Genomic DNA, 25,485 nt, shown 5'->3' with positions numbered 1-25,485 from the left:
AGGCTCCCTGAGGGGAACCTGATGTGGGACTCGATGCTAGGACCCCGGGATCATGACCTGAGCCAAAGGCAGATGCTCAACCACTGAGCCACCTGGGTGTCCCTCTTACTTTAATTTTTTACATAAGTATTGGAACACCTCCCATTTACTTGAAGGTTCTTATTATGCATTGCAAAATGCAAGAGAATCACTCCTGTTGGGGGATTAATTCAGCCCTTTAGTTCACCAGTAAGAGGTTGTGGCGAGGTGTGGCCCCAATCACTGGCTTCAGACCTTCTCTTGGGGACAGGCAGGTGACTATTTGTGGTGTCACTGTCCAGTCCCTCAGGCTTTTCTCAGGGAGAAGCTTTGGGAAGGGAAAAGAGCCTGTAGGTTAAAGTCAGATTGACTTTGAAGTTCAGCCTTATGATCTGGACAGTTTGCGTAACAAAGCAACTTGTCCAAGGTGACCTTGTTAGTAGATGAAGGAGCTGGCATTTGAATTTAAGGTTCTCTGATGTTAGCCTTGTGCCCAGTTAAGCTTTATGTTCTTGGTGAAGATGCATATCTCACATGGAGTCGGTATAGATGGGTGTAAGTATACATGGGTTTCCTTAGAAAGTTCTGCTTCCTTCCTGAATGCTTTGCAAAATTCTGGCTGCTGCTCGCTTCATAGCAAACTGGCCCCGAGCTGCACAGCTCTGGGCTCTGAGTGTTCTGTGGCTGTGCCCCGTCTGTCTGCTGGTCTCATCTGCTCCCCGGGACCCGGGTTCTGCTGTGTGCTGCACCCAGGAGAACAACGCAGAGGCGGAGGACTCCCACATTGTAACGCATATGCACATGTCAGGGTCAGGGCCAAGGTCTCTCAACCTCTGAAAGACAGGGCTACTTTCTGTCAGTTCCTTCTACCTCCTTTTCTTGTTTTATTTAAATTATATCTTAATGATTGAAACTGCTTCTAAGAATTAGATGCTTTCTTCTCCCTTTCCTCCCCAAGCAAAAATATTCAGCACTCAGGAAATATTTGGGCTGGACTTTGGCTCTCTTGGCTGTACATTGCTACTGCAGGAGCCAGGAGTAACCTCAGTAGGTATCTGCCTCGACTCGGTTGTCAAAAAGAATAGTTGAGTGTTGGCTAGACTACACTTTCTGGGAAGGCGGTGATGGTATCTGGTTTTCCCCTACTGTATACCAAAACATAGCATGGTGACTGGGTCGTAGATAGCACTCAGTAAATATTTACTGAATGAGTGAAAGAGTTTAAAAAAAAAAAAAAAGAAAAGAAAAAAGCCTGTGACTTTAGTTTTACAATGGTTTGTATGTTCATTTATTCATTCAGCAAATATTCAGTAACCTGGATACGGTGGATATACATCAGTTTAGGTACTTAGGGATACATGTACACCTAGAACATTCTGGTGGATTCACTAGACAACCATATTTTTCAATATTTGACCATGCTGGAATCATTTTAAAGATTTCTCTAAGGTCATGAGGCAGCATCTACTTCTTTTAATATATTCTATTTTTTAGAAAAAAATCTAGATTTATTGAAAAGTTGTGTAGATGGTACAGAGGATTCCCATATATCTTACACCCAGTTCTCTGATTATTAGCATCATATATTACTATAGCACATTTGTTACAATTAATAAACCAATATTGATGCATTATTATTAACCAAAGCCCATACTTCACTGATATTTCCTTAGTTTTTACTTAATATCCTTAGGCTCCTTTTAGTTGTGACCATTTCTCAGATTTTTCTTGTTTTTGATGATCTTGACCGTTTTGGGGAGTACTGGTAAGGCATTTTGTAGAACGTCTCTCAGTTGGACTTTCTCCGATGATTTTCTCATGATTAGGTTGGGATTATAGGCTTTTGGGACTCAGGAAGACTATGGACGATCATGTCAAGGTACTTGCTATCAAGATCAGTATCACTGTTGATGTTGACCTTAATAATTTGAATCCAAAATTCATATATTGAAAACTCACTCTTAGGAGGTGGGGCCTTTGGAGGCAGAGCCCACATGAATGGAATTAGTGTCCTTATAAAAGAGACCCAGAACACTAGCTCATCCTTTCTATCATGGAAGGACACGTTAAGAAGTTGACAGTCTACAATCCTTCTTAGGGCCTTCACCAGAACCTGACCGTAATGGCACCCTGATCTTATGCTTGTAAGCTTCAGAACTGTGAGAATTAAATTTCTGTTGTTTATAAGCTACCCAGGATGGTATTTTGTTATAGTAGCCCAAATAGACTAAGATGGAAACCAAGATCTGAGTGTTAGCTGTGCTTACTGCTACTGGGATAGGATTGCTTCTCAGCCTTCTCAGCTGACAAAGCACAGAAATACACGTGTGTGTGGTCATCTGTGTATATACATATATTGATAAATCTTTCCACATGTAAATATCTATATCTTTCTTAATCTAAACATGAGTTTATAATGGCATCTCCAACTCCATTCCATTATCACATGGATCACTCTAGCCTCCTCCTCTCCTTACTTATTGGCAAATTCCCATTCCAACAGTGAGAAACCTGTCTTTCCATCCCCGCCATACATTTTACCTAATTGTACAATTCCAGTATACATGGGTAGCAATATCAGAATGAACACTTAGCCCAATGGGAAACCTCTTACCAACTGGACCACGGTGCTCGCATAGTTTTTTTTGCTCTAAGTCTTATACACATTTTCAAAGTACCCTAGGTCAGCAACTTCCCCCCCATTCCCTACAGTGAGATTGCTTCATACATTTTTAATACAATTAGATTCCATGGTCAGAGTCTGTGATCCATTCTGGGATTTCCTGACTTCTTATACGATTTCTTAAAATTTGCATACAAAGATATACTGTTAGGGACTCCTGGGCGACTCAGAGGTTGAGCGTCTGCCTTCAGGTCAGGGTGTGATCCTGGAGTCCCAAGATCGAGTCCTGCATCGGGCTCCCTGCGTGGAGCCTGCTTCTCCCTCTGCCTATGTCTCTGCCTCTCTGTGTCACTCATGAATAAATAAATAAATAAAATCTTAAAAAAAAAAACAAAAACAAAGATATACTGGTAGAATAAAACAAAGTAAAGATAAATAAGCAAAATGATCAACTTATGTGATTTAAAAAACAGTATAAAAGCAATGAAAGAAGGAAGAATGAAATAATGTTAATATTAGAAATTAGCATAACGTAAAACCCAGAGGAGGTGGTCCAGGATGCTGGCAGAGGAAGATACTGAAGTCACCTCCTCCCACAGACACACTGAATCAAGAGTTACATATGAAACAATTCCCAGAAAAAGATCTGAAAATTAGCAGAACAGCTCCTTCACAACAAATGATAAAAGAGCCACATCAAGACGGTAAGAGAGGCAGAGAAGCTGTCTCACATACACACACACAAAAAAACAAAATACCCCACCCCAGTGCTGTGACTAAAATTGGGAGGGATCTCACCTATCTGGAACTTCTGCCTGAGGAGAGAGGGGTTTGTGCTTTACTTGAGGCCCCTCTACACGCAGGTCCTTCAATGGAGAGGCGAGTGCCCAGAATGTCTGGCTCTCAAAAACCAATGGGGCTCACATCCAGTAGACCCAAAGAGAACCAAGGCTATTGGGAACTGAAATCCTTCTCAGAGCCAGAGGGTAGGGTGTTGGGGGATGGGCAAAATGGGTGAAGGGGGCCAAGAGGTAGAAACTTCCAATTATAAAATAAATAAATCATGAGGATGAAATATATTAAAAAGAATAATAATAAATAAACAATTTAGAAGATTTAGAAGACTGAAAAAATTTAGCAGCTTCTGGTTTCTTTGGGAAAAATAAAACGATAAGTTCATGAGAAGCTTTTAAAAAATAAGACCTAAGTAATTTGAAAAATAATAAAGAAAATAAACTATATATAGAGAGAATATTTAAAGACTATAACATAATACTATGAACAACTTTGGAACAGGGAATTTGAAAATTTAATGACAAGTACTAAGGGAAAATATGAGTAAAAATTTTGATTGAAGAGGGAATAGGAAAATGGAGTAGAAAACGATTAGTAAATAAATAGAACAAGTAGTCATAAGGCTCCAAAGGATAATAGAACCAGATGGTTCCCAGGTGTGTTTTATCAAATATTCAAGAAACCAATAACCCCTAATATTATACAAATTGTTTCTGGGGATAAGGAGAAAAGGAAAGCTCCTCAACTAATTTTGTGAGGCAAAGATAACTTTTGTAAGAAAACCAGACAACGGCAGTAGGAGAAAGAAAAATTAGAATGCATTCTCATTCTGGAACATGAGAGTATAAATCCAAGACAAATATTTTATGGTTATTATATTCTATACATGCTTTTTGTAAATAACTTCATATCCTCTGTGTATTTACATAAAATACATATAATTTTTTTTGTAAATATATAAAAATCAGATGTACAGCAAACCAGATGTTGGCATAAGCTGTATATTTTATCTTGCCCAAAATGCAGATGCAGTAATAATTTTTATTATACACTCTTTAAAAATACTTTTCAATTCTTAGTTTAATCCAGTATAGGTCCCTTGAGAGTAGTTTCATTTTACTTTTTTATGGTCGCTTTGTTTAATCAGAATTTGGAATGAGCATGAAATAGGAATATTAAAGCTATCTGCTCAAGCTCTTGTTAGAGAAGTGTGTTACCCTATATAAAAAGGTAACTGAGGCAAGCTTGAATGACCAAAAATTGAGTTTATTTGGGAACAGTAGAGGAATTGCAGTTTGAGAAATGCAAAGTGTAGTAACCTATAAGGAGGCCATTGAAGATCTTGGGTGAGTTGTATTTATGGGCAAGGAGTGCAAAGAGTGGGAAGTCCAGCCAAGGTCCGGTCAATAAATTCATTGGGTAGAGGATGGGGAGAGAGTCTTGTCAGCTGTTCGATGGTCAGGAGATAAGTTTTGGTTTTCTATGGGAAATTGGTCTCTCAGTTCTTAAGTTTCCTTTTCCAGAGTGTGTGCGCAAGGTTCTCCATGTAACATCCTCTGGTTCCATTTTAGATTGAAATCCTTTCACAGGTGGCTTTGCATTTAACTCCCAAGTGACAGAGATGCTGAACCCGGGTGTTGGCTCTCTTTTGTGCCTGTCCTATCAGTCCCCTCCCTGAATGCTCCAAAGGCAGGATACAAAGGAGAAAGCCTCAAGGTGACCTGACTGTGTTTGTCATTTTCATCCAAGGCAGAATTGTTTGGGAGTAATGGTGGAAAGATAAGAGACTTTTCTCCCTCACTATTCCTTCCCCAAACAGGAAACTGATTACTGCTCAAGACACATGCAGAGTGAAGAGTCCTTTGAAAGGACTCCTTCCCTTGCTCTTATTGGATTAAGTGAGTGGGGGGTAGAGGTTTGTGAGGGCGATAGTAAAATAGAAGCCAGGGGGTGACCTGCTTTTAACCCTACCTCTATGTCACATGGACTCAGGGACAATATAGAGCGTCAGCTTTAGTTGCCAAATGTCAACTTGATTAGTGTGGAAAGAAACACAGGTCATCCCAAACAATGTTTAATATAAATGTTAACATAAAAAATCCCTTAAACTGGGCTTCAGAAATGTGTCCTTTGAACTTAACATTGGAATACATTTGTCTGTTTCTTAGAGTTATGTGTGTATTAACCCCTAAGCAATATTCCATATTGTGGGGGTGAACGCACCCACAAATATGCTGATGAGGAGGCAGATGAAGACAAGGTCTGAGAGTGTTTTACTTATGTTAAAGAAAAGGTTATTCTGACATCTGTTAAAAGGGTAAGAGAGATTTTATTCAAGTCAGTTACGGTAGGTCTAGAGAGACCACTGCAGTGGGGTTTTGCAGTAGGGGGAGCTCGATCCAGATATGACAGAGAAGTAGGGACTTACAGCCAAATAGGAGGGTGGGGAAGGTGTCTGTGGCTGGAAAAGGACTATGAGAATATGGTCACTCTGGCTAAACTCACTGAACAGGGTTCTTGCTGGAGACAAGCCAGGACAGTAAGATATTATCTGGGGGGTGGTGAGGGATGAGGAGTTTGGTCAGATGTCAAGAGTTATCAGATAACGAGGGTGGGGGGAGTTCTAGCAGGATTCTTGCTAAATTTGGCCTGTGCAGGACCTACCAGGATGGACGCTGAAAAGTCCAGACCTTGATGGCTTAGATGACAAGCCTCATGAAAGTTAGGTCAAAGAGAGTCCATTGTCCCTTGTTGGGAGAGAAAGCTCATGGGTCACAATGGACGCAGGAGAGGTAGGTGCTGATTCAGCACTGAATTTGAGTATGGCTTCATTTTTTTTTTTTAAGATTTTCTTTATTTATTCATGAAGGACAGAGAAAGAGAGAGGCAAGAGACAGGAAAAGCAGGCTTCATGCAAGGAGCCCGATGTGGGACTCGATCCCAGGACTCTGGGATCATGCTCTGAGCTGAAGGCAGATGCTCAACCACTGAACCACCCAGGCGGCCCAGTATGGTATCATATGTAACTGAGGTAGGTCACCACTGAGTGTTTATTTTTATTTTATTTTATTTTATCACTGTGTGTTTATGCTGAGACACGCTTTACACATCTGAAGGCAATGTCTAGGAAGAAGCAATGTTTTATTTTTTTTAATTTCTTTTTAATTTAAATTCAATTTGCCAACATATAGTATAACACCCAGCATTCATCCCATCAAATGCCCTCCTTAGTGCCCGTCACCCTGTTACCCCATCCCCCCACTGTCCTCCCCTTCTGCAACCATTTATTTGTTTCCCAGAGTTAGGAGTCTCTCATGGTTTGTCTTCCTCTCTAATTTTTTCCTACTCAGTTTCCCTTCCTTTCTTTATGGTTCCTTTCACTATTTCTTATATTCCATATATGAACAAAACCATATAATAATTGTATTTCTCCGATTGACTTATTGACATAGCATAATACCCTCTAGTTCCATCCATGTCGATGTAAATGGTACATATTTATCCTTTCTGATGGCTGAGTAATATTCCATTGTGTGTGTGTGTGTATATATATATATATCACATCTGCCTTATTCATTCATCTAGGTTTTTTTTAAAGATTTTATTTATTTATTCATGAGAGACACAGAGAGAGAAAGAGGCACAGACACAGGCAGAGGGAGAAGCAGGCTCCACGCAGGGAGCCTGATGTGGGACTCGATCCTGGGACTCCGGCATCACACCCTGAGGCAGATGCTCAACCACTGAGCCACCCAGGCATCCCCATTCATCTGTTGAAGGATATCTTAGCTCTGAAGTGATTAAAAAAAAAAAAAGAATAAGATCAAGGTGACATGGAATGAGGACCAAAATATCAAGTTCGATGATAAAAAGCCAGTTATAAAACTGTGTATTTAGTATAACTCCATATTTTATAAAAATGAATAATAATGATGATAATAATTATTTATGTACCAGGGAAGGAAAAAGCATTGGCATATAAACAGAATTCTTAAAAATGGGGGGTTTTTTGGAGGAGAGAAATTAGAGTGAGGGTTCGAGTTTCATGTTATGTGTTTTAGTAATGTTGAAGGGTTTTTTAATACCAAACATTGCCTTAGGAATTAGGAGAAAAATTTTTTTTAATAATAAATTTATTTTTTATTGGTGTTCAATTTGTCAACATACAGAATAACACCCAGTGCTCATCCCGTCAAGTGCCCCCCTCAGTGCCCGTCACCCATCACCCCCACCCCCCGCCCTCCTCCCCTTCCACCACCCCTAGTTCGTTTCCCAGAGTTAGGAGTCTCTCCTGTTCTGTCTCCCTTTCTGATATTTCCCACACATTTCTTCTCCCTTCCCTTCTATTCCCTTTCACTATATTTATATTCCCCAAATGAATGAGACCATATAATGTTTGTCCTTCTCCGATTGACTTACTTCACTCAGCATAATACCCTCCAGTTCCATCCACGTTGAAGCAAATGGTGGGTATCTGTCGTTTCTAATTGCTGAGTAATATTCCATTGTATACATAAACCACATCTTCTTTATCCATTCATCTTTCCATGGACACCGAGGCTCCTTCCACAGTTTGGCTATTGTGGCCATTGCTGCTAGAAACATCGGGGTGCAGGTGTCCCGGCGTTTCCTTGCATCTGTATCTTTGGGGTAAATCCCAGCAGTGCAATTGCTGGGTCGTAGGGCAGATCTATTTTTAACTCTTTGAGGAACCTCCACACAGTTTTCCAGAGTGGCTGCACCAGTTCACATTCCCACCAGCAGTGTAAGAGGGTTCCCTTTTCTCTGCATCCTCTCCAACATTTGTGGTTTCCTGCCTTGTTAATTTTCCCCATTCTCACTGGTGTGAGGTGGTATCTCATTGTGGTTTTGATTTGTATTTCCCTGATGGCAAGTGATGCAGAGCATTAGGAGAAAATATTTTTAAAGCAGGGGAGGAGCAAGAGAAGCAACAGGGCCCTTATCCCTTCTTGGCATTGTCTAGCAAAGAGTGCTACTAGAGAAGCTACATCAACTAACTTCCTGGCCCCAAAGGCCATACCTGCGGCTTGTCATCAGCTCCCCCCTTCCCCACGCAGGGCTGAGTTCACCAGCTTTCTGTCTGGAACTTAGGCAATAGCCATGTGAGCTTCTTCAATGCTAAATACACAGCAAGAATTTGTATGGGAACAAAGATGCAAGAAAGTGTATCAGAAGACTATGAATAGCGAGTACCCAGTGCAAAGCAAATCCTTAGTAGAATGAACACAAGTCCAATATGCTCTAAAAGTAGATTTGTGCCAGTGAATTCCATAAAAACCAAAAGCAAGGAAAAAGGGTTATCTTTTGAAGCATTGGCTTTATCTATAACCCTGGATTTGACATTGGACACCCTTCTTAGCTGTGTGATGTTGGGGAAGCGCCTTAACTTCTCTGACCTTTGCCTTGTTTCTTCATCAGTAAAATGTGGACAATAGCAATATTTGTCTCATAAGGCTGTCGTGTGAATTAATGCCACAGTGCCTCAGCTCAGGGCTTCACATATAATGAAGGCCCAGTAAGTGCCTGCCATTAAAAAAAAAAAAAAAAAAAAAAAAAACTATAACAAAAGAAGGCAAATATGCACAAAGGCAAAACTGAAACAAAACTAAAAGTAACCACAGACAACTGTTTCTATGCTGAAACGCAGAAGCATTAAATAAAGGTTTATTGGCATCATATTACTGACACACATTATATCATATGTAAACATCACAGCAAATTCTGTATAAGAAGGTCTATAAGCAAATACCAAGCAAGGCTGTTAGGGTACAAGACATCACTAAAACAGGAAAATTCTACCCAGTAAGAGAAGTTTTGCTTACTTTTTTTTAGATTAGTTTACTTTGTGAATTACCTCTCTTCTGTCTTCAGCCCTCCGTGTTTATCTACGCCAAAGATAATTTGTTTATAAATGTCTAGGACAAGCTTTAAATATATTTTAACTTTTCCCCATTCTTATCAATGCACTTCTCATGTATTCTATTCTGATGAAATTCCGGTTCACTACTAAGTACTAGAGCTCGCAACCACACCAAGTGGAAGGAGAAAGATGCAAGGATTTGGAGCAAGATGTATCCACTTTGTGACATTGAGCCCGTTACACAATTCCTTTGTTCTTTGGGTTATTAGTCTCTTCAGCGAGACTGCAATCATGTCTTCATCTCAGAGTCATTAGGATTAACTAACTGTATTTCACATGCCTGGCACTCAGTGTGTGCTTAAAGACCGTTTCCTTGCTTTTCCAAAAGGAATCTTAGAGATCATCACTCTTTTCATTTTACAAATGAGAAAGCTCAAGTCCACAGAAGTTAACAAAACAAAACAAAAACCAACCCCACACACCCAAAGTCCCATTTTCGGTACCCTCTTTCCACTGCAGTCCTTTCTCCTATGAGCTTGTTTAACTTCAAGAGAGAAGAGAAAACTCAGTGGAATCAAAAAGTATTCTTTTTTAATATAGGTAAGCCACCACGAGATTTTTAAAGTAGGAGTGAGTTTTATGAAAGGTAATAAGTAGTCTAAGAACTGTCTTAAATCCTCAGAGACATTAAAAACAGAAGTTCTGTTCTTCCAAGATTTCCATAGCAGAGCATAAGTATTCTGTATGCTTTGGCACCAAAAACTCCAGAACTGAGCATTTATCTGCACATTTCAACTCAGGCCTCCCGGAATGCTTGCCCGTGGAATTGGCAAAGGAGCTGGCGTTCAGAATTTAGAGCAGTCAAGTTTGCTCAGTACACAGCTGTATTTGAAGCCCAGCTCTCTGCCATTAGTCCCCCGAACTTGCACAAAACACAAGTAATTTAAATGGAAATGCTGTGATCTTACCCTGCTTTCGCATCTTTGTCATCCTTTTCCATACCTGAAGAGATCTCCCATGGATAACCCAAGAGAACCGGTTATCATGTACATGATGGAAAAAAAGCAAAGATTCAGCAACCTGTAATTTAGATCTTGGACTCTATTTGAGAGAGAAAGGGAAGCTTTATTCAGCAGGAAGGAGATATTCAATACTACCATGTAAAAATAGCCAGCCAAGAGTCTGTTATTTCTTTAAAAACTGTTGTTAAAATGACATTTGACCAAATAAAACTGGTTCAATTTTATTTGGTTATTTAACAAATGTATGCATGCTTGTTTGTCTCTCTCACTTGTCTCATTTGCCTCTTGTCTCAGGTTTAAGATTTTTCTCCATCCAGAAAGAGCAGGACACATAGGATGTCGCTAGGGCTGCTTGTGGCTGCTATGATATGTGGAAACTCAGTCTTTGGAAATGGGCCATGCTTGTGACTACACCAGTTGCTCTTAGCAAATTGCTCATATAGCAAACTAGATCTGTTGTTGTAACTATTACATGGGTAAGCCACAAGCTACTTACTTTGCCATATGGATCTGCAGATGAGCATGAAATGGGTCAGACAAACACAGAGGCCTATGCAATATTTCTGCGGCTCTTGAGGGTAGCAGCAAGCTGCTTCTAAAAACTGCTGTTGTTCTGGCTTTGTGGAACTTCTCTAGACTGAATGGCAAAAGCAGCTATTACATTAATCTTATTTAATAGGTCTGAGTTCATTTTATAGGAAGGGATGAGACTGAACAGGACTCGATCCCAGGTCCGCAGGATCCCCACTGTGTCTTAATGTACTTGGTTGTTTGCTATAACCAATTTTTCTCAGAACCAAAACTTTGCCAGAGTTATAATTAAGGATGGACTTTTGAGGCTTTGTCAAGTATTATCTTAAAACAACTGCCTATGGGGGCACCTGGGTGGCTCAGTCGGTTAAGTGTCTGACTCTTGGTTTTGGCTCAGGTCATGATCTCAGGATCCTGGGATCCAGCCCTGAGTTGGGCTCTGAGCTCAGGGCAGAGTCTGCTTTAGTTTCCCCCTCTCTCTCTACCCATCCCAGCTGCTTTACTCTTTCTCTCTTTCTAAAATAAATAAATAAAATATTTTAAAAAAATTGATTTAGGGCAGCTTGGGTGGCTCGGCAGTTTAGCGCCGCCTTCAGCCCAGGGCGTGATCCTGGAGACCAGGGATTGAGTCCCACGTTGGGCTCCCTGCATGGGGCCTGCTTCTCCCTCTGCCTGTGTCTCTGCCTCCCTCTCTCTCTCTCTCTCTCTCTCTCTCTCTCTGTGTGTCTCTCATGAATAAATAAATAAAATCTTAAAAAAATTAATTTAAAAAACTGTGTATTAGTCTGTGCTGCCTTATTTACACAAGTTGGAAGGATTATATCAAGAGCTAACTATAGACAAGAAATAGATTTGCTTATTTCCAAATTATGGCAACATTAATCTTGGCAGGTATTTACACAGGAAGAAAGAAACCCAAAACATTTTGCAATTGCTACTTAAAACTCAGTTTCTTACAATAATATTGGACTCAAAAACAAAGCGCCACATTCATCACATCCCTTATTATAAGCTGATTATTTTTTTCCAGACTGTTCTGGAAAAAGTGAGAACTGTTCTGCTCCAAATTCTCTGTATTACACCTTTGTCTCAATTCAAATATTATGTCAAATTCTGAAGTCTTAGGACACATGCTCATCCTGGGAGGGTGCTTGATGTGCCCTTGGCTTGAAGTATCTAAACTTTACATTTCTGAGAAGTTTTAAGAAACTTACACTTACCTGAAAGTTCTCCCCTGTAGCATAATGGGATGATGAGTTACATTCATCCTTATTTCTGTTTTTTAATGAGTCTTTTACTAGGACTCGGTGTTCCTCCCTGCATTACTTCCCTCTCCCTCTAACACTCGAGGGGCAGCTGGTGCCACCATATCTTTAGTAGTAGCTGAATAATGACGAGATGGCAATGTAACTATGCTGAAGGCCATGCACTCTTCAATCTTGGAACCAATAATTTTTTCTGTGATGGCAATCAATAGCCTTCTATTTATTTTATGCTTTGAAAACATATTTAAAAACATCTTGGAAAGAGGCATAGGGTAGATACGAAAAGCCTTTCTAAGTAACTTTGCCTCTAAATTTTGATTACTGAATTTCTCAAAGGTTCAGAAAGAGGAATGTGAATAAACAGAACTGAAAATCTTATCCAAATACCGTGATTGATCCTTCCTAGGAAATGAGAATGTCAATCAGTGCATCCAATTTTAATAGAGTGGATGGTGATCTAGGTCAAATTTTCCAGTATAATTTTGCACATAAAACGAACCCGAAATCTTAATAAAGTTAAGCTAGAGTAGATCTCTCATTGCCCTTGTTCTCTCAGGCCCCTTCGAGATAGAAACTTAGATAAAACTGTGCTTTTCTCCTTGCTCCTTTTCATCTTCCTGTTCTCCTCTCTTCCACTTTCTACCTTCAAAGCAAAAGCAAAGGCCCAAATCCCAAACTACTGTGTATTTTTTTGGCCAGAATTCTCTGGGGAAAACACAATGATGAGTGTGCCCTGATGCCTCCCAGGTCCTGTGATCAACTACAAACAGAGGACAGCTGAAGTCTGGCAGTGGTCACTTCTCTTGGTGCTGGTGAGAGAACCCAAAGTCAAGTTCCCAGACGATTTTATCTCTATCACACCATATCAAAGTGGGGAAGGAAGTGGCTGGAGACGCTCCAAATGACCTTGTTTTTCAAGTTAGATGCTAACTTGTTTTGTTTTGCTTTGAAGCCTGCCACAGAATAGAGACAAAGAAGTAACTCTGGATGAGTCACTGTATGCTTTCTGGAGTAAAGAAATGCTGAAAATGAAGTCCTAGAGTGAACATTAAACTGGGATTATAAAAATCTGGGTTCTAGTCTTGTTGGGCCTCAATTTATCTGTAAAATGAAGTAGTAGAAATAGATGATCTCTAAGAGGGGATGGTAAAGTATTGGAAGAGATCCTGATTGGCTTCAGGTCCATCAAATCCTTGAATTCTACACAAAACGAAGTGTGTGTGTGTGTGTGTGTGTGTGTGTGTGTGTGTGTGTTTCATTGAATGCCTCTGGACCTCCCAATCTATTAAGAATCATTAAGCTGATTTCAAACTTCAAAGTTTATCTAAGTGATGGTTTTTATTGAAGTCATTTCATTTGGCTTTTCAAGATACCCAAATCATAATTTTTTCAAATGTACTCTGAGTAATGAAAATAAGAAATGAATATAACCTTTCCAGCACATACCCTTTAATGCATGCACATTTAAAAATTAATCTAGACACTGATTATAAAGTAATTTAACCAAGAAAATCATCTGCTATATTTTTTATAGATTCTGGATAGTTTTAGATTTAAAAAATACAATGCTTATCCTTACAATTCATGATGATCTTATAGCCTCAAGTTTGTATGTGCATGAAACCTAAAATACTTTGTGTCTTTGAAAATAACTAAACATATCTTTTTTTCTTACAAGTTTGAAGTTGTCAGTCATAGGTTACACACGTACTCCTAAGAAAACCTGAAACAACCTTTAAGAATAAGTTGCTTTGCAATAATAAATAAGACAAAACATTGATTTCCTTTTGGAAATGACCCACAAGTGGCTTTGTCTCCCTCCAACAATTAGTGATTTATATCCTGGTAAGTATTTTGGAATCTGGGTAATTCCACTATTTATCTGTTTTGATCATGAGAACTTTATTTTTACTTCTCTAGTCTTCAGTTTCATTTGCACCTGATAAATAAAGATTGTGACCTTGCATGAAATGCCCTCAAAGATTCTTCCCTCCTCAATGATACTGTGGCGCTCCTTGGGATTCTCAATGTCCTGTTCTCAAAACAGCTATTCTGGATTTTAAGTAGACAAGGTGGTGCTTTCATACTAGCTATTTTCTAGTTTTTTGTTAAGAACAATTTTTTCTTTCTTGTCTCCAGTTCACCTGAATGCTCCTAAAAATCTAACACATTAGTAAATGAGATCTTTATTTTTAATAGGTTTTCCCCTTTCTCTAGGAGTGATAGATGTTTCACGAAGTGTATTTAATTTTCCTGTAAGTTCTAAAAGGTAAATTTCACTGGGGCCATGAAAGAATTCTCAAATTTATCCAGGCTATGTAGAAACCACCATCACAGCTGGCTGAAAGGTAAAAGCTTGGTTAAATTGACTTGGCTGGGTTCCCAGGGGTTCACAGGCATTAAGCAATAGTTGAGAGTAAGTCCATTGCCTTCAGAAGCTGTAATAACTCTTTGATCCACTGTAGTTCCATTTAGCACATTGCTCTATAATAACATATTTGTGAGTTATATGAGAAAGTCGATTCTCCTTTCAAAGGCACCATGTTTATAACTTAGGATGTAACATCTCTGGGATGTTGTCAATTTTAAAGTTCTTCCAGATGATTGACTACATGGCCATTGGGCACATTTTCCCTTTTCCTTTTTAAAAACTCTTTCAGGTATCATTACTGTTTTATATAGATGTGATCAATTTTTTTTTTAGAGGTGATCAATTTTCTTTTGATATCATAACCCAAAGGAGTTGGATGATAAATTCTTAGGGGAGATATTTTATCCTAAGGTGATCAGATCATAATGACCACCACATATATTACCTTGACCATAGCGAATCTATACTCCATAGGAATGCTGCTGATGTGTGCTCGTCACATGAAAGGTGGTGCCAACAGGTAGGGGACAATATAGCGGTTAAGAGATTATATCTGTCCCCACTTGTAGTTACAGGAGCACTTTATAATTTAAGAATCGTAGAATTCTACAAAAGACAATGTCTTATATAATACGAAATATCTTATAGTGTCATCTTATCCAAATCTGTCACCACCCCATTTATAAATGGAAAAGGGGGACAGTGGGAGTTAACAGATTTTCCTAAAGTTATATAGCTTAGGTGATTGTAAATTCTATACTCTTCTGATCCTAATCTAATGTTCTCATGACAGCTCCTGTATAGAACTGTGGAGAATGAAATTATCTAAAGATGCTCTTCGAGCAGTCTTTGCTAAATGGTTCTTGTTATTGTTTGCCTAAGTTACTTGGCAAAAATTCGTGAAAAATCAAAGTATCAGACTGTGAATGTTATCAAACAGTACCTTCTATCGTCTCCTCATTACCAAATAAAATCCTAACTGGTGGTTGCTAGATTGCTTCAGACAGACACGAAAATGGTTATTTTGCTAATATTCAAGCAGATGGAAAATACTTGGGAAATCCCAATTTTGTACTTAAAACAGATGCTTATTTTTAAGATAAATGTAATATATTTCAGGTCGTTAAGAACAATTTGTTGAATCCTTATCGAGCTACGGTATTTGGCTGAACCCGGTCTTTTAAAACGGGTCTGTCGGAGGTCCCTCAACTCTCAGGACACCTGGCTCCAGTGAATGTCCAGATACAAACTGTAGTAACTGTCTCTAACGCCACTGTAACTTTAGGGAGATGCAGTATGTAATTTTCACTGTTAAGAAGAGGGTTGATGCTGGTGCCAAATTATATGAGAGCACAGTTTTGTGAACAGAAGAGAAATTGAATACACCATGGTAGCTGCTTGGGAAAATGAACCGTATATAATCTAATATCTTTAATTTTATGTACATGGATATAATGTATGTCAACTTTGTACATGAGATACATACAGTATTTAAACATTTTACTCAACAGATAAGAATTTACAATAGCAATATAACTGACTAGAGGGCCGTCCACGTAATATACTTAGATTAGATCTGTACTTTAACAGGAAAAGAATTTAATAGTTTACAATCATAGAAACACTGACATTTAAAACAAGACTTTATAAAATAATTTATATATATCCTAGCATCTATAGAGAGGAATGATTTGCATTTGTTGATGTGTGCAACGAATGGCATATTTTAAACTTTTAGGTAATAAAATAATTTAGAAGCAGTTCATGCAGTGGTCAAAGCAAGGGATGGCAGTTCCTTCAAGGTGCCCTCTATCTTTGACATCAACGGGCAGCAGACGCACAGTAGGTACCATGGGGCACACTAGAACAAGTCTCCTCAGCAGTGACTCCTATAAACAGCAATCTACCCAAGGTGATAGCCTTCCTTCCCCAGCACGAGTACCGCTCACAACTTCTCTGAGCCGTGGGGGTAGTCGGTTTACCCTTAAAGTGATTCCATGTCTCTCCTGCAGGTCCATGTAATAATCTGCCTCCCCACGAGGTAACTAACAGAACTTCCTGGTTTTCACCACCTTACTCTGATACTTCACTGAGTGCCCCCCATGTCCAATGACATAAACATCCAGCAGGTAAGACTTTCCAGGCAGAAGTCCTTTAATTGTTTCCGTGGTCACTGCTTTCTGTAGGTTTTGACTGTGGAAATATTTACAGAGGACTTTTTCCGATTTCTTCCTCGTGTCTGGTCCGAGGCATTGGTTTTGCTCTCTCTTCTTCTGGTCTTCATCGTAGTTATCATCCACTTCCTTTTTGTAGATGCAGAACTTGTTCCTCTCCTGAGTGCCCAGCCAAGCCACAGTGGCCGAAGAACAGGTGCGGAGCTTGTCGAAGGCTTTGATCCTTGTGTCTTCGGGAAGAGACGGGAACGGCTGCTTACTAGGCCTCGTGGTGGCCAGGATTTTCAACACGGACGCCCCTTTCTTGTGTCCTTTCAGTCGAATGACATACTTGGCTTTCGGCTTTCCTCTAAGCTGGAACTGTCGAATGCCTTCCACATTCTGAGCCAGGAGAAGTTTCCCATCCCTTCTCACTTGGATCTGGATAGCATCCAGGCAAGAGTGAATGAAGAAAGTGACTTTTTGGTGAGAAGAGACTGGGGCAAACCGTAAAAACTTGGCCCCCTTCCTTTTGACGAACACGTCTGTAACCTTCCCATCTTTCAGCTCAACTGTCTTCTGTTTGGCTTCTTCCTTGGTCCTGGCAAAAGTGCCCACGTACGCGGTGCTCGTGTTGCTGTTGCTGTTGGCCACGAAGACGTCGAAGTAGTACTGCGTGTCGGGTTTCAGATCCGAGACGGTGAAGATGTTCTTGTTTCCTATGCAGATTTTCTGAATGTCCACCTTGGGCCTCGCGTAGACGTGCCGCCCCAGTTTGGGCGAAGGCTTTGCGAGGAAGCTGCGCTCTTTCCCCGAATTATCTGAAGGAAACCCAAAATGGGCGAAATCAAAGGGGCTGAAGTCCAGCCCGGGTTTTGGAGCCATCATAAAAACGTCATCTGCACTCACTTTGGCTTCCACTGCACAGAGACTCTTGAAATTGTGCTCTCTGTTGATGACCACACAGTACTGAATGGGCTGTTTCAGCAAAGAGGCCGTGGGGCTCGGTTTCCAGGCCAAAGTGACCGTGGTGCGTCCCAGGGAGGTAACATCTACTCGTGGGTCATAAGGTAATTCGGGGTAGGGTTGATCAGACTCCGGGGTTGTGGTGGCATACACTTTGAAATGTGTGTCTTTCTCTGTTGAAAGAAGCTCCAACTGATATAAACCAGACGGAGAACTAGAAGATATAAAATACTCCACATCATTGCCTTTGTAGGAGAATAATTCTGTGCCTTCCTCATTAATGATCTGCTGCCTCTGCTGCTCCAGAGGCTCTGGGTCACCTAGAAGACATGAGAGAAGCACAAGCTACACATCAGGGTATGTACCATGGCTTGCCGACCTTCAATTCTGTCTTTAATGCTATCTTTTTATGTTCTCTGTTATAAAAATGATAATGTGGGGCCTGCGTTGCTCAGTTGGTTCAGGGGTGGATTCTTGATTTTTGGCTCAGGCCATGATCTTGGGGTCCTGGGACTGAGCCCCAAGTCTGGCTCCCTGCTCAGCAGAGAGTCTGCTTGGGATTCTCTTTCCCTCTACCTCTCCCATGGCACCTTTCCCCATTTGAGCTCTCTCCCTCTCTGTCTCTCAAATAAATAAATAAATAAATAAATAAATAAATAAATAAATCGTAAAAAAAAAATTATTCCCAGGACATAATTGGGAAATAAAGAAAAAGAACAAGAGGAAGATTCATCCATTAATTCATGATCCTGAGACAGTACTTTATTAGTATTTTAATTCCTTTTCTTTATTCTTTAAAGATTTTATTTATTTATTCATGAGAGACACAGAGAGAGAGGCAGAGACACGGGCAGAGGGAGAGGCAGGCTCCCTGCAGGGAGCCCAATACGCGACCCTATCCCAGACCCGGGATGATGACCTGAGCCAAAGGAAGACGCTCAACCACTAAACCACCCAGGCATCCCTATTTTGATTAATTTCCATTCCGTCCTTTACATATTTTATGCAATTGATATTATTATTCTTTTTCATCTTTCTCTATAACTTAATAACATTTATCCTCATACATATATGTTCCCAGACAACCTCCATTTTTGAATCCTGTCTTTCTTGCTTAATTTTATTATATAATAAAATAATTTTATAAAACAATATTTTCATAAATATATAAATAATACTGTTGGTCAATTTTTGACCATTTAAGATGATGCCTATATACATATATATGTGTGTGTGTGTGTGTGTGTGTGTGTGTTCCCAAATTTAAATATTTAAATTCAGGCTTCAGGATAGACTTCAATTACTGGAAGTTTTAGATCAAAGACTGTAAACCTTTAGAGATTAATCCCTACTGTCAATCAGCTTATCAAAAGGATTCAATCTGATAGCTTTTTGATGGCCGGCCATTTCACTAATTTTACCCTTGTTACTAGGACTGGATAGTTTCTCATTAAAATATAAAGCACCAGTAAGAGTACCTAATTTTCAGCATGGAGAACACATGCCTAGGAATAATAGGAGGAATGTATTGAAAAACTAATTTTTCTACCTTTTTTATTGTTAATATTAGATATCACATAGATACCAGATAAGTGTAGAGGACCTGATAAAGGACCGAGCAGTGAGAGTGGGAATGTACCTTGTTCAGCTTAATACTGCAAGCTCGGTGAGGGATGTAGAATTTCATATTCCCAAATCATGAAACGAACAATCTCATGCAGTTATTTGTTCTCTGTCTCCCTTGATGATGTACTTCCTATATTTTCCTAGTTCCAACTCCCTCTGTCATCTCATCACTGTGAGTAGAGCAGCTTGCTAGCATCATTTGCATGGCACCAGTCACCAGCCTTCACCTTTAAGCTGTGATACCTTTGCCCCTTAAAGGGAGCAGGTCACCTTGGGACCTCACAGGGGCTTTTCTCATTTCCCTGTATCTTGGTATCTGCTTTCCACAATCTGCAACTTCTTTAAATGCCTAACATACCCCCTACTGATTTTCTAGTCATCCTCGAATTTCAATGGTGAGAAATGCCTTTTAACTCCTCTTTTTGGCATCATCCTTTATTCCCTAGAGATCTTGGCTGCATATTGGAATCACCAAGGGGGAGATTTTAATAGCCCTATGTCCAGGCCACACTCCAGGGCAATTAAATCAGAACCTCTAAGGGTGGGATCCAGGCACCAGTCATTTTTAAAGCTTCCAGTGCTGATTCCAATGTTTGGGTGAGATTGCAAACCACGGCTAGAGAGGCTAGTCCAAACCTCTCCATTTCTCACTCTTTTGGGCTCCATGTCTGTCTCCCTTAACTGGTTATGTTACCAAAATCACTGTCATTTGGTGCCATCTGTCATTTCTCTCATCTCCATTGTGAAGTCTCCAGCTTTTTCACCTATGCATCTGCGCTGCTTTTTTGTACAGACAGAGGTCTGTATATTTCATAGGTCCTTTAGCTATTCGTTCAGAGGTCTGGGGCCAAACTGATCATGCTGCTTACCGGAGCCTTCCCCGCTTGCCTCCTCTGGCAGCTCCTGGAGACTCAGCTTCCACTCTAAAGGTGCATCACAGGGAGTCACTGTGACTGATAATGGAGTATTGTCTTCTTCAACCACAAAAAAGTACCTGGGGAAAAGTGAGCCAATTCAGACTGAGATCATTCATTTTAAGACTTGCAAGCAAGAGTCACTGGGGAAAAAAAAAAATCCCTGGTTTAGTTTTTAATCATTTAACAGAACTACTCTGACACCTTATGGAAAATATCACCTTCCTGCCCATGAAGTTCTCTTTCACACTTCATTTGTCTTCAAAGCACTTATCACTACCTGGCATATTATATGTTTCTTTGTTTACCTTTTTATTTTTCCATCTCCTCTAACTAGAATGGAAGGCATAAGAGCTCAGGATATTCAGTTCATTGATGAAGACTTAGAGACTGAAGTAATTCTTAATAAGTATTTGGTGAATGAATTGATGAATACATTTAGACTTCAGCTTTTTGGGGAAAAGTCTTTAATTGTTTGCAGAGGCTAAAACTTCCTCAGTGTTGGGGCCCTTGCCTACTTCACTGACCTCTCATCTTCTGTGCTCTGAAACACATGGGGCTTCCCTAGTTTCCCAGAATCCACCCCATGTTGGAACCTCTGGGATTTTGTTTTATATGCCTGAAATGCCACCCCCTGCCCTTACTTATACTCAAGTGTCGCTTCTTTAGGACTGCCTTTTCTTACTCCTAATTCGGGGTCAGGTTCTCATACGCTCTCAGAGAGTCCTGTGCTTTTCACCTGGAGCACTCACTGAAATTTGTGCCTGTATATTTGTATTATTTTATTGTCATTTTCTCTATAAAGCACCACTTAGGGTTGATTTGCCTTGTCATTGTGTCCCCAGCATTTAGAACTGATTTCTGCATGTGGTAGGTACTTGATAAATATTTTGAAATGATCAATTACTAAATTAATGAGGAGAACTCAAGAATCTTAACACCAACCTATTATTGCAGCTCCAGGATACTTACACCTACAGTCTGTTTCTATCTAAAGATACAGAACCTGAATGGCACTATAAGTACTTCCCCCCCCCCCCCCACACACCATTCAAAAATGAATGAAAAGAAGGAGGGTGGGGGTAGGGCAGTGAGAAAAGACAAAGACTCTATAAAAGTAAAAACATGTGCATAAAATAATAAATTTAGATGTCATCTAGACAAAATAGCTAGATGACTGAAGTATTTACTGTGTAGGAAGTTATACATATCATAAGCATTTTTCAAGACAGGTGTCAGATGACTTAATTTTCAATTGAGTCTACTTTTTGGAGAATAGAATTTTGTTCATTTGGCTAGGTTGCATGAGATATATTAACAACAGATACACAACTGAATCTGTCTATATTACAAAGAAATAGGTACAACAAAATAATGTTTGGCATCATGTAAGTAAAAAAGTGCTCAAAACTTCTAGGTTTTGAGTTTCACGTGACTAGCAGAGCTACCTACTGAAGTAGAAATCAATGTGTCGGTTCATCTGCTACCTTCTGTTCTCATTTCACACAAAAAGTAGCTTATTTCCCAAAGTAACTGTGCCTTACTAACTTAAATACAGGCTATAGGCAACCAATGACAAAACAATTCTTGCGTTCCACAAGGTACTCATTATACATATAAAACAGCAAGGAGTGCCTCTAACTCAACGTTTTCATATGGAAGCACTTATGGTTAGGTATAAAAGATAATCTGAACAAACTTTAACAATTTACAAACATTTGTTGGCTACATACACAAAGCACTTGGTGAAGAGAACAGCAATCAGAGATAATAGGGCATGATCTATGTGCTCCAGATATTTACTGGCTGGTGAGGGAGACAGAAATGTAATGAATAACTAAGAAAACATGGCCCCAAATTATAAGGCCAAAGCTGAGGGATAAACACCCCATGAAACATTTAGCCTTTGAAATTTATGTGTAAACATAAGCATAATTAATGAAAAAAAAGCTATTCACAGCTGCTAAATGTTATCAGGAATTTCGTTAGTTGTAATATCAACAATGTCTATGAGTGCCTCCCACTGCATATTTCACTCCTAGAAATGATGTTTCTATTGTTGCTGCAACTCTCAACTCAGTGTGAAGTGACATTTCACCTAAATGTAGATATCAAAGCCCTCAATCATTATTTGTGGGGAAAAAAGCCAGGAAAGAATAAACAATTATATATAGTTTTTGAAGGTCAAAATAATATGTAAGCCCAATTTGTTGATGGAGTAAAGGTAAATGAACAGTAATGGTTTTGTTTTAAAGATTTTATTTATTTATTCATGAGAGACAGAGAGAGAGAGAGAGACATAGGCAGAGGGAGAAGCAGGCTTCATGCAGGAAGTCTGATGTGGGACTCCATCCCAGAGTCCTGGGATTATGCCTTGAGCCAAAGGCAGACGCTCAACCACTGAGCCACCCAAGAGTCCCAACAGTAATAGTTTTTTTTACTAAAGTTTGTTTTAATATTCTCAGAATATAATCATATTGTTAAAAAAATATTATCTTTTTTTTTTTTTTAAATTTAAGAAGGCTCCATGGCCAGCATGAAGCCCAATGCAAGACTCAAACTCACAACCCTGAGATCAAGACCTGAGCTAATATGAAGAGTTGGAAGCTTAACTGACTGAGCCACCCAGGCACCCCAAAAAGACTATCCTTCTAAGACAATGTAAACCCTTGAGGAATCATATGTATTCATTCAATGTCACATATCTTTTAGCTTCTTTTTGTTGAGATACGATTGAAATATATTAGTTTCAAATGTACAAAAATAATGATTTGATGTATGTATATCCTGTAAAATGATCATCGCAGTAGTCTACTTTCCCTCTGTAACCGTATAAAGTTACATAATATGCAGCATAATATTATTGACTGTAGTCATTATGCTCTACATAACATCTCATTTTCTTTGGAGAGATACCCAGAAGTGGAATTACTGGGTCATATAATAGTTCTACAGATTTTTGAGGAATCTATTACTGTTTTCTGTAGTGGCAGTACCAATTTATATTTCCACTCATAGTGCACAAGGATTCCCTTTTCTCCACGTTCTTGCCAATATTTGTTATTTACTGCCTTTTACATAATAGTAATTCTGACAGGTGTGAGGTGGCATCTCATTATGTTTTTGATTTGGATTTCCCTGATGATTAGTGATATTGAGCATCTTTTCATATACCTGTTGGCCATACGTATGTCTTCTTTGCAAAAATGTCTATCATATCCTCTTCTAATCATTTAGATTAGAAGGTTAGTAGACTGAATAGACTAACCTGATTAAAAAATAAATAATAGACTGAATAGACTAATTACTAGCAAGAAGATTGCTAGTCCCAACCAACAGAAGTCCAGGACCAGATGGCTTCATTGGTGAATTCTACTAAACATTCAAAGAAGGTTAGTCATTTTTTAATCAGGTGTGTCGTGTTTTTATTTATAGGTCATATGCATTCTTTATATGTTTTGGATTTTAACCCTTTATTAGGTATATAATTTACAAATATCTTCTCCCATTCATTAGGTTGCCTTTTTATTTTGTTAATGATTTCCATCATTATGCAGAAACCTTTTAGTTTGATGTAGTCCCACTTATTTTTGCTTTTGTTACCCTTGCCTCTGGAGCCAATTTTTTTTTTCTTTTAAAGGAGAAAAAAAAAAACCAAAACATTGATGGGACCAATATTAAGGAGCTTACCACCTATGATTGGTTTAGTGATCCAGTTTCATTCTTTGGCATGTGGGTGTCCAGTTTTCCCAATATTTGTTAAACTCCTTTTCCTATTGTATATTCTTGGCTCTTTTGCCATAAATTAATTGACCATATATTCATGGTTTATTTCTGGGTTGTCTATTTTGTTCCATGGATCTATGTATCTGTTTTTATGCCAATACCATACTATTTTGATTACTATACCTTTGTAGTACAGTTCAAAATCAGGAAACATAATACCTCCGGCTTTGTTCTTCTTTCTCGAGATTGCTTTGGTTTTCAGGGTCTTTTGTGGTTCCATACACATTTTAGGATTCTTTGTTCTATTTCTGTGAAAAATGCCATTAGAATTTTGATAGGGATTGCACCAAAACTATAGCTTGCTTTGAGTAGTATGGACATTTTGACAGTATTAATTCTTCCAATTCATGAACACAGAATATGTTTCCATTTATGTGTGTCTTCTTCAGTTTCTTTCACCAATGTCAATTTTCAGTGCACAGGTCTTTTTCTTCCTTGGTTAACTTCATTCGTAGGTATTCCATTGTGTTTTTTTAAAAGTTTGGAAAACTTTATTGAGAGAATTCCAACATTGAATATTCCATTCTTTTTGATGCAATTGTAAATGGAATTATTTTTATTAATTTCTCTTTCTGGTAGTTCATTATCAGTGTATAAAAACACAATAGATTTTCGTATACTGATTTTGTATCCTTCAACTTTCCTGAATTTATTAGTCACAACAATTTCTTTTGGTGGAATCTTCAGGGTATTCTATATATAAAATCATGTTGTTTGCAAAAGGTGACAGTTTTACTTCCTCCTTTCCAATATGAACACTTTTTATATCATTTTCTTCCTAATTGGTTGGGCTAGGATTCCTTGTACCACACTAAATGTCCGTGGCAAGAGCAGGCATCCTCGTCTTATCCTTGATCTTAGAGAATAAGCCTTCACCATTTTTTTCACCATTGAGTGTGATGTTAGCTGTGGGCTTGTCATATATTATATGGCCTTTATCATATTCAGGTACTTTCCCTCTATACATGCTCTATAGAGAATTTTATCATAAATAGATGTTGAATTTTACCAAATGCTTTTTCTGCATATTTTGAGGTGGTTATATGATTTTTTATCTTTCTTTTGGTTAATGTGGTATCACACTTATTGATTTGTGATGCATCCTTGCATCCCTGGAATAAATCCTACCTGATGGTGGTGTATGATATTTTTAATATATTGTTGAATTTGGTTTGCTAATATTTGTTGAGAGGTTCTGCATGTAAGTTCATTAGGGATATTGGCCTGCAATTTTCTTTTTTTGGTGTCCTCATCTGGTTTCAATATCAGGGTAGTGTTGGCCTCATAAAGTCAGTTTGGAAATATTCCATCCTATTCAATTTTTTGAAATATTTTGAGGAAGATAGGTATTAGATATTCTTTGAATGTTTAGCAGAATTCACCAATGAAGTCTTCTGGTCCTGGACTTCTGTTGGTTGGGACTAGCAATCTTCTTGCTAGTAACTAGTCTATTCAGATTTTTTATTTCCTCATGGTTCAGTCTTAGAGATTGTATGTTTCTTCAGATTTATCCACTTTTTTCTAGTTTGTCCAA

At 38.9% G+C, this 25,485-nt stretch overlaps 1 protein-coding gene across 1 annotated transcript in view; it reads right to left on the bottom strand.

Moving 5' to 3' along the window:
- Window positions 1-13,454: 13,454 nt before the first annotated feature.
- NDNF (neuron derived neurotrophic factor) overlaps window positions 13,455-25,485 on the bottom strand; it is a 43,315-nt gene continuing 31,284 nt past the window's right edge. Inside the window, exons 3-4 of the mRNA XM_026016787.2 lie at window positions 20,121-20,245; window positions 13,455-17,945 (exon numbers count right to left, since the gene is read on the bottom strand). Coding sequence (XP_025872572.1) covers window positions 16,552-17,945; window positions 20,121-20,245 — 1,519 coding nt within the window. The 3' untranslated portion in view covers window positions 13,455-16,551. The remainder of the gene's footprint in view (window positions 17,946-20,120; window positions 20,246-25,485) is intronic.

This window comes from Vulpes vulpes, chromosome 4 (genome assembly GCF_048418805.1).
Source record: "Vulpes vulpes isolate BD-2025 chromosome 4, VulVul3, whole genome shotgun sequence".
In the NCBI taxonomy this organism is placed as follows: Eukaryota; Metazoa; Chordata; class Mammalia; order Carnivora; family Canidae; genus Vulpes; species Vulpes vulpes.
Note: the sequence above shows the minus strand (reverse complement) of the source record. Positions and strands in the feature narration are given on the sequence as shown.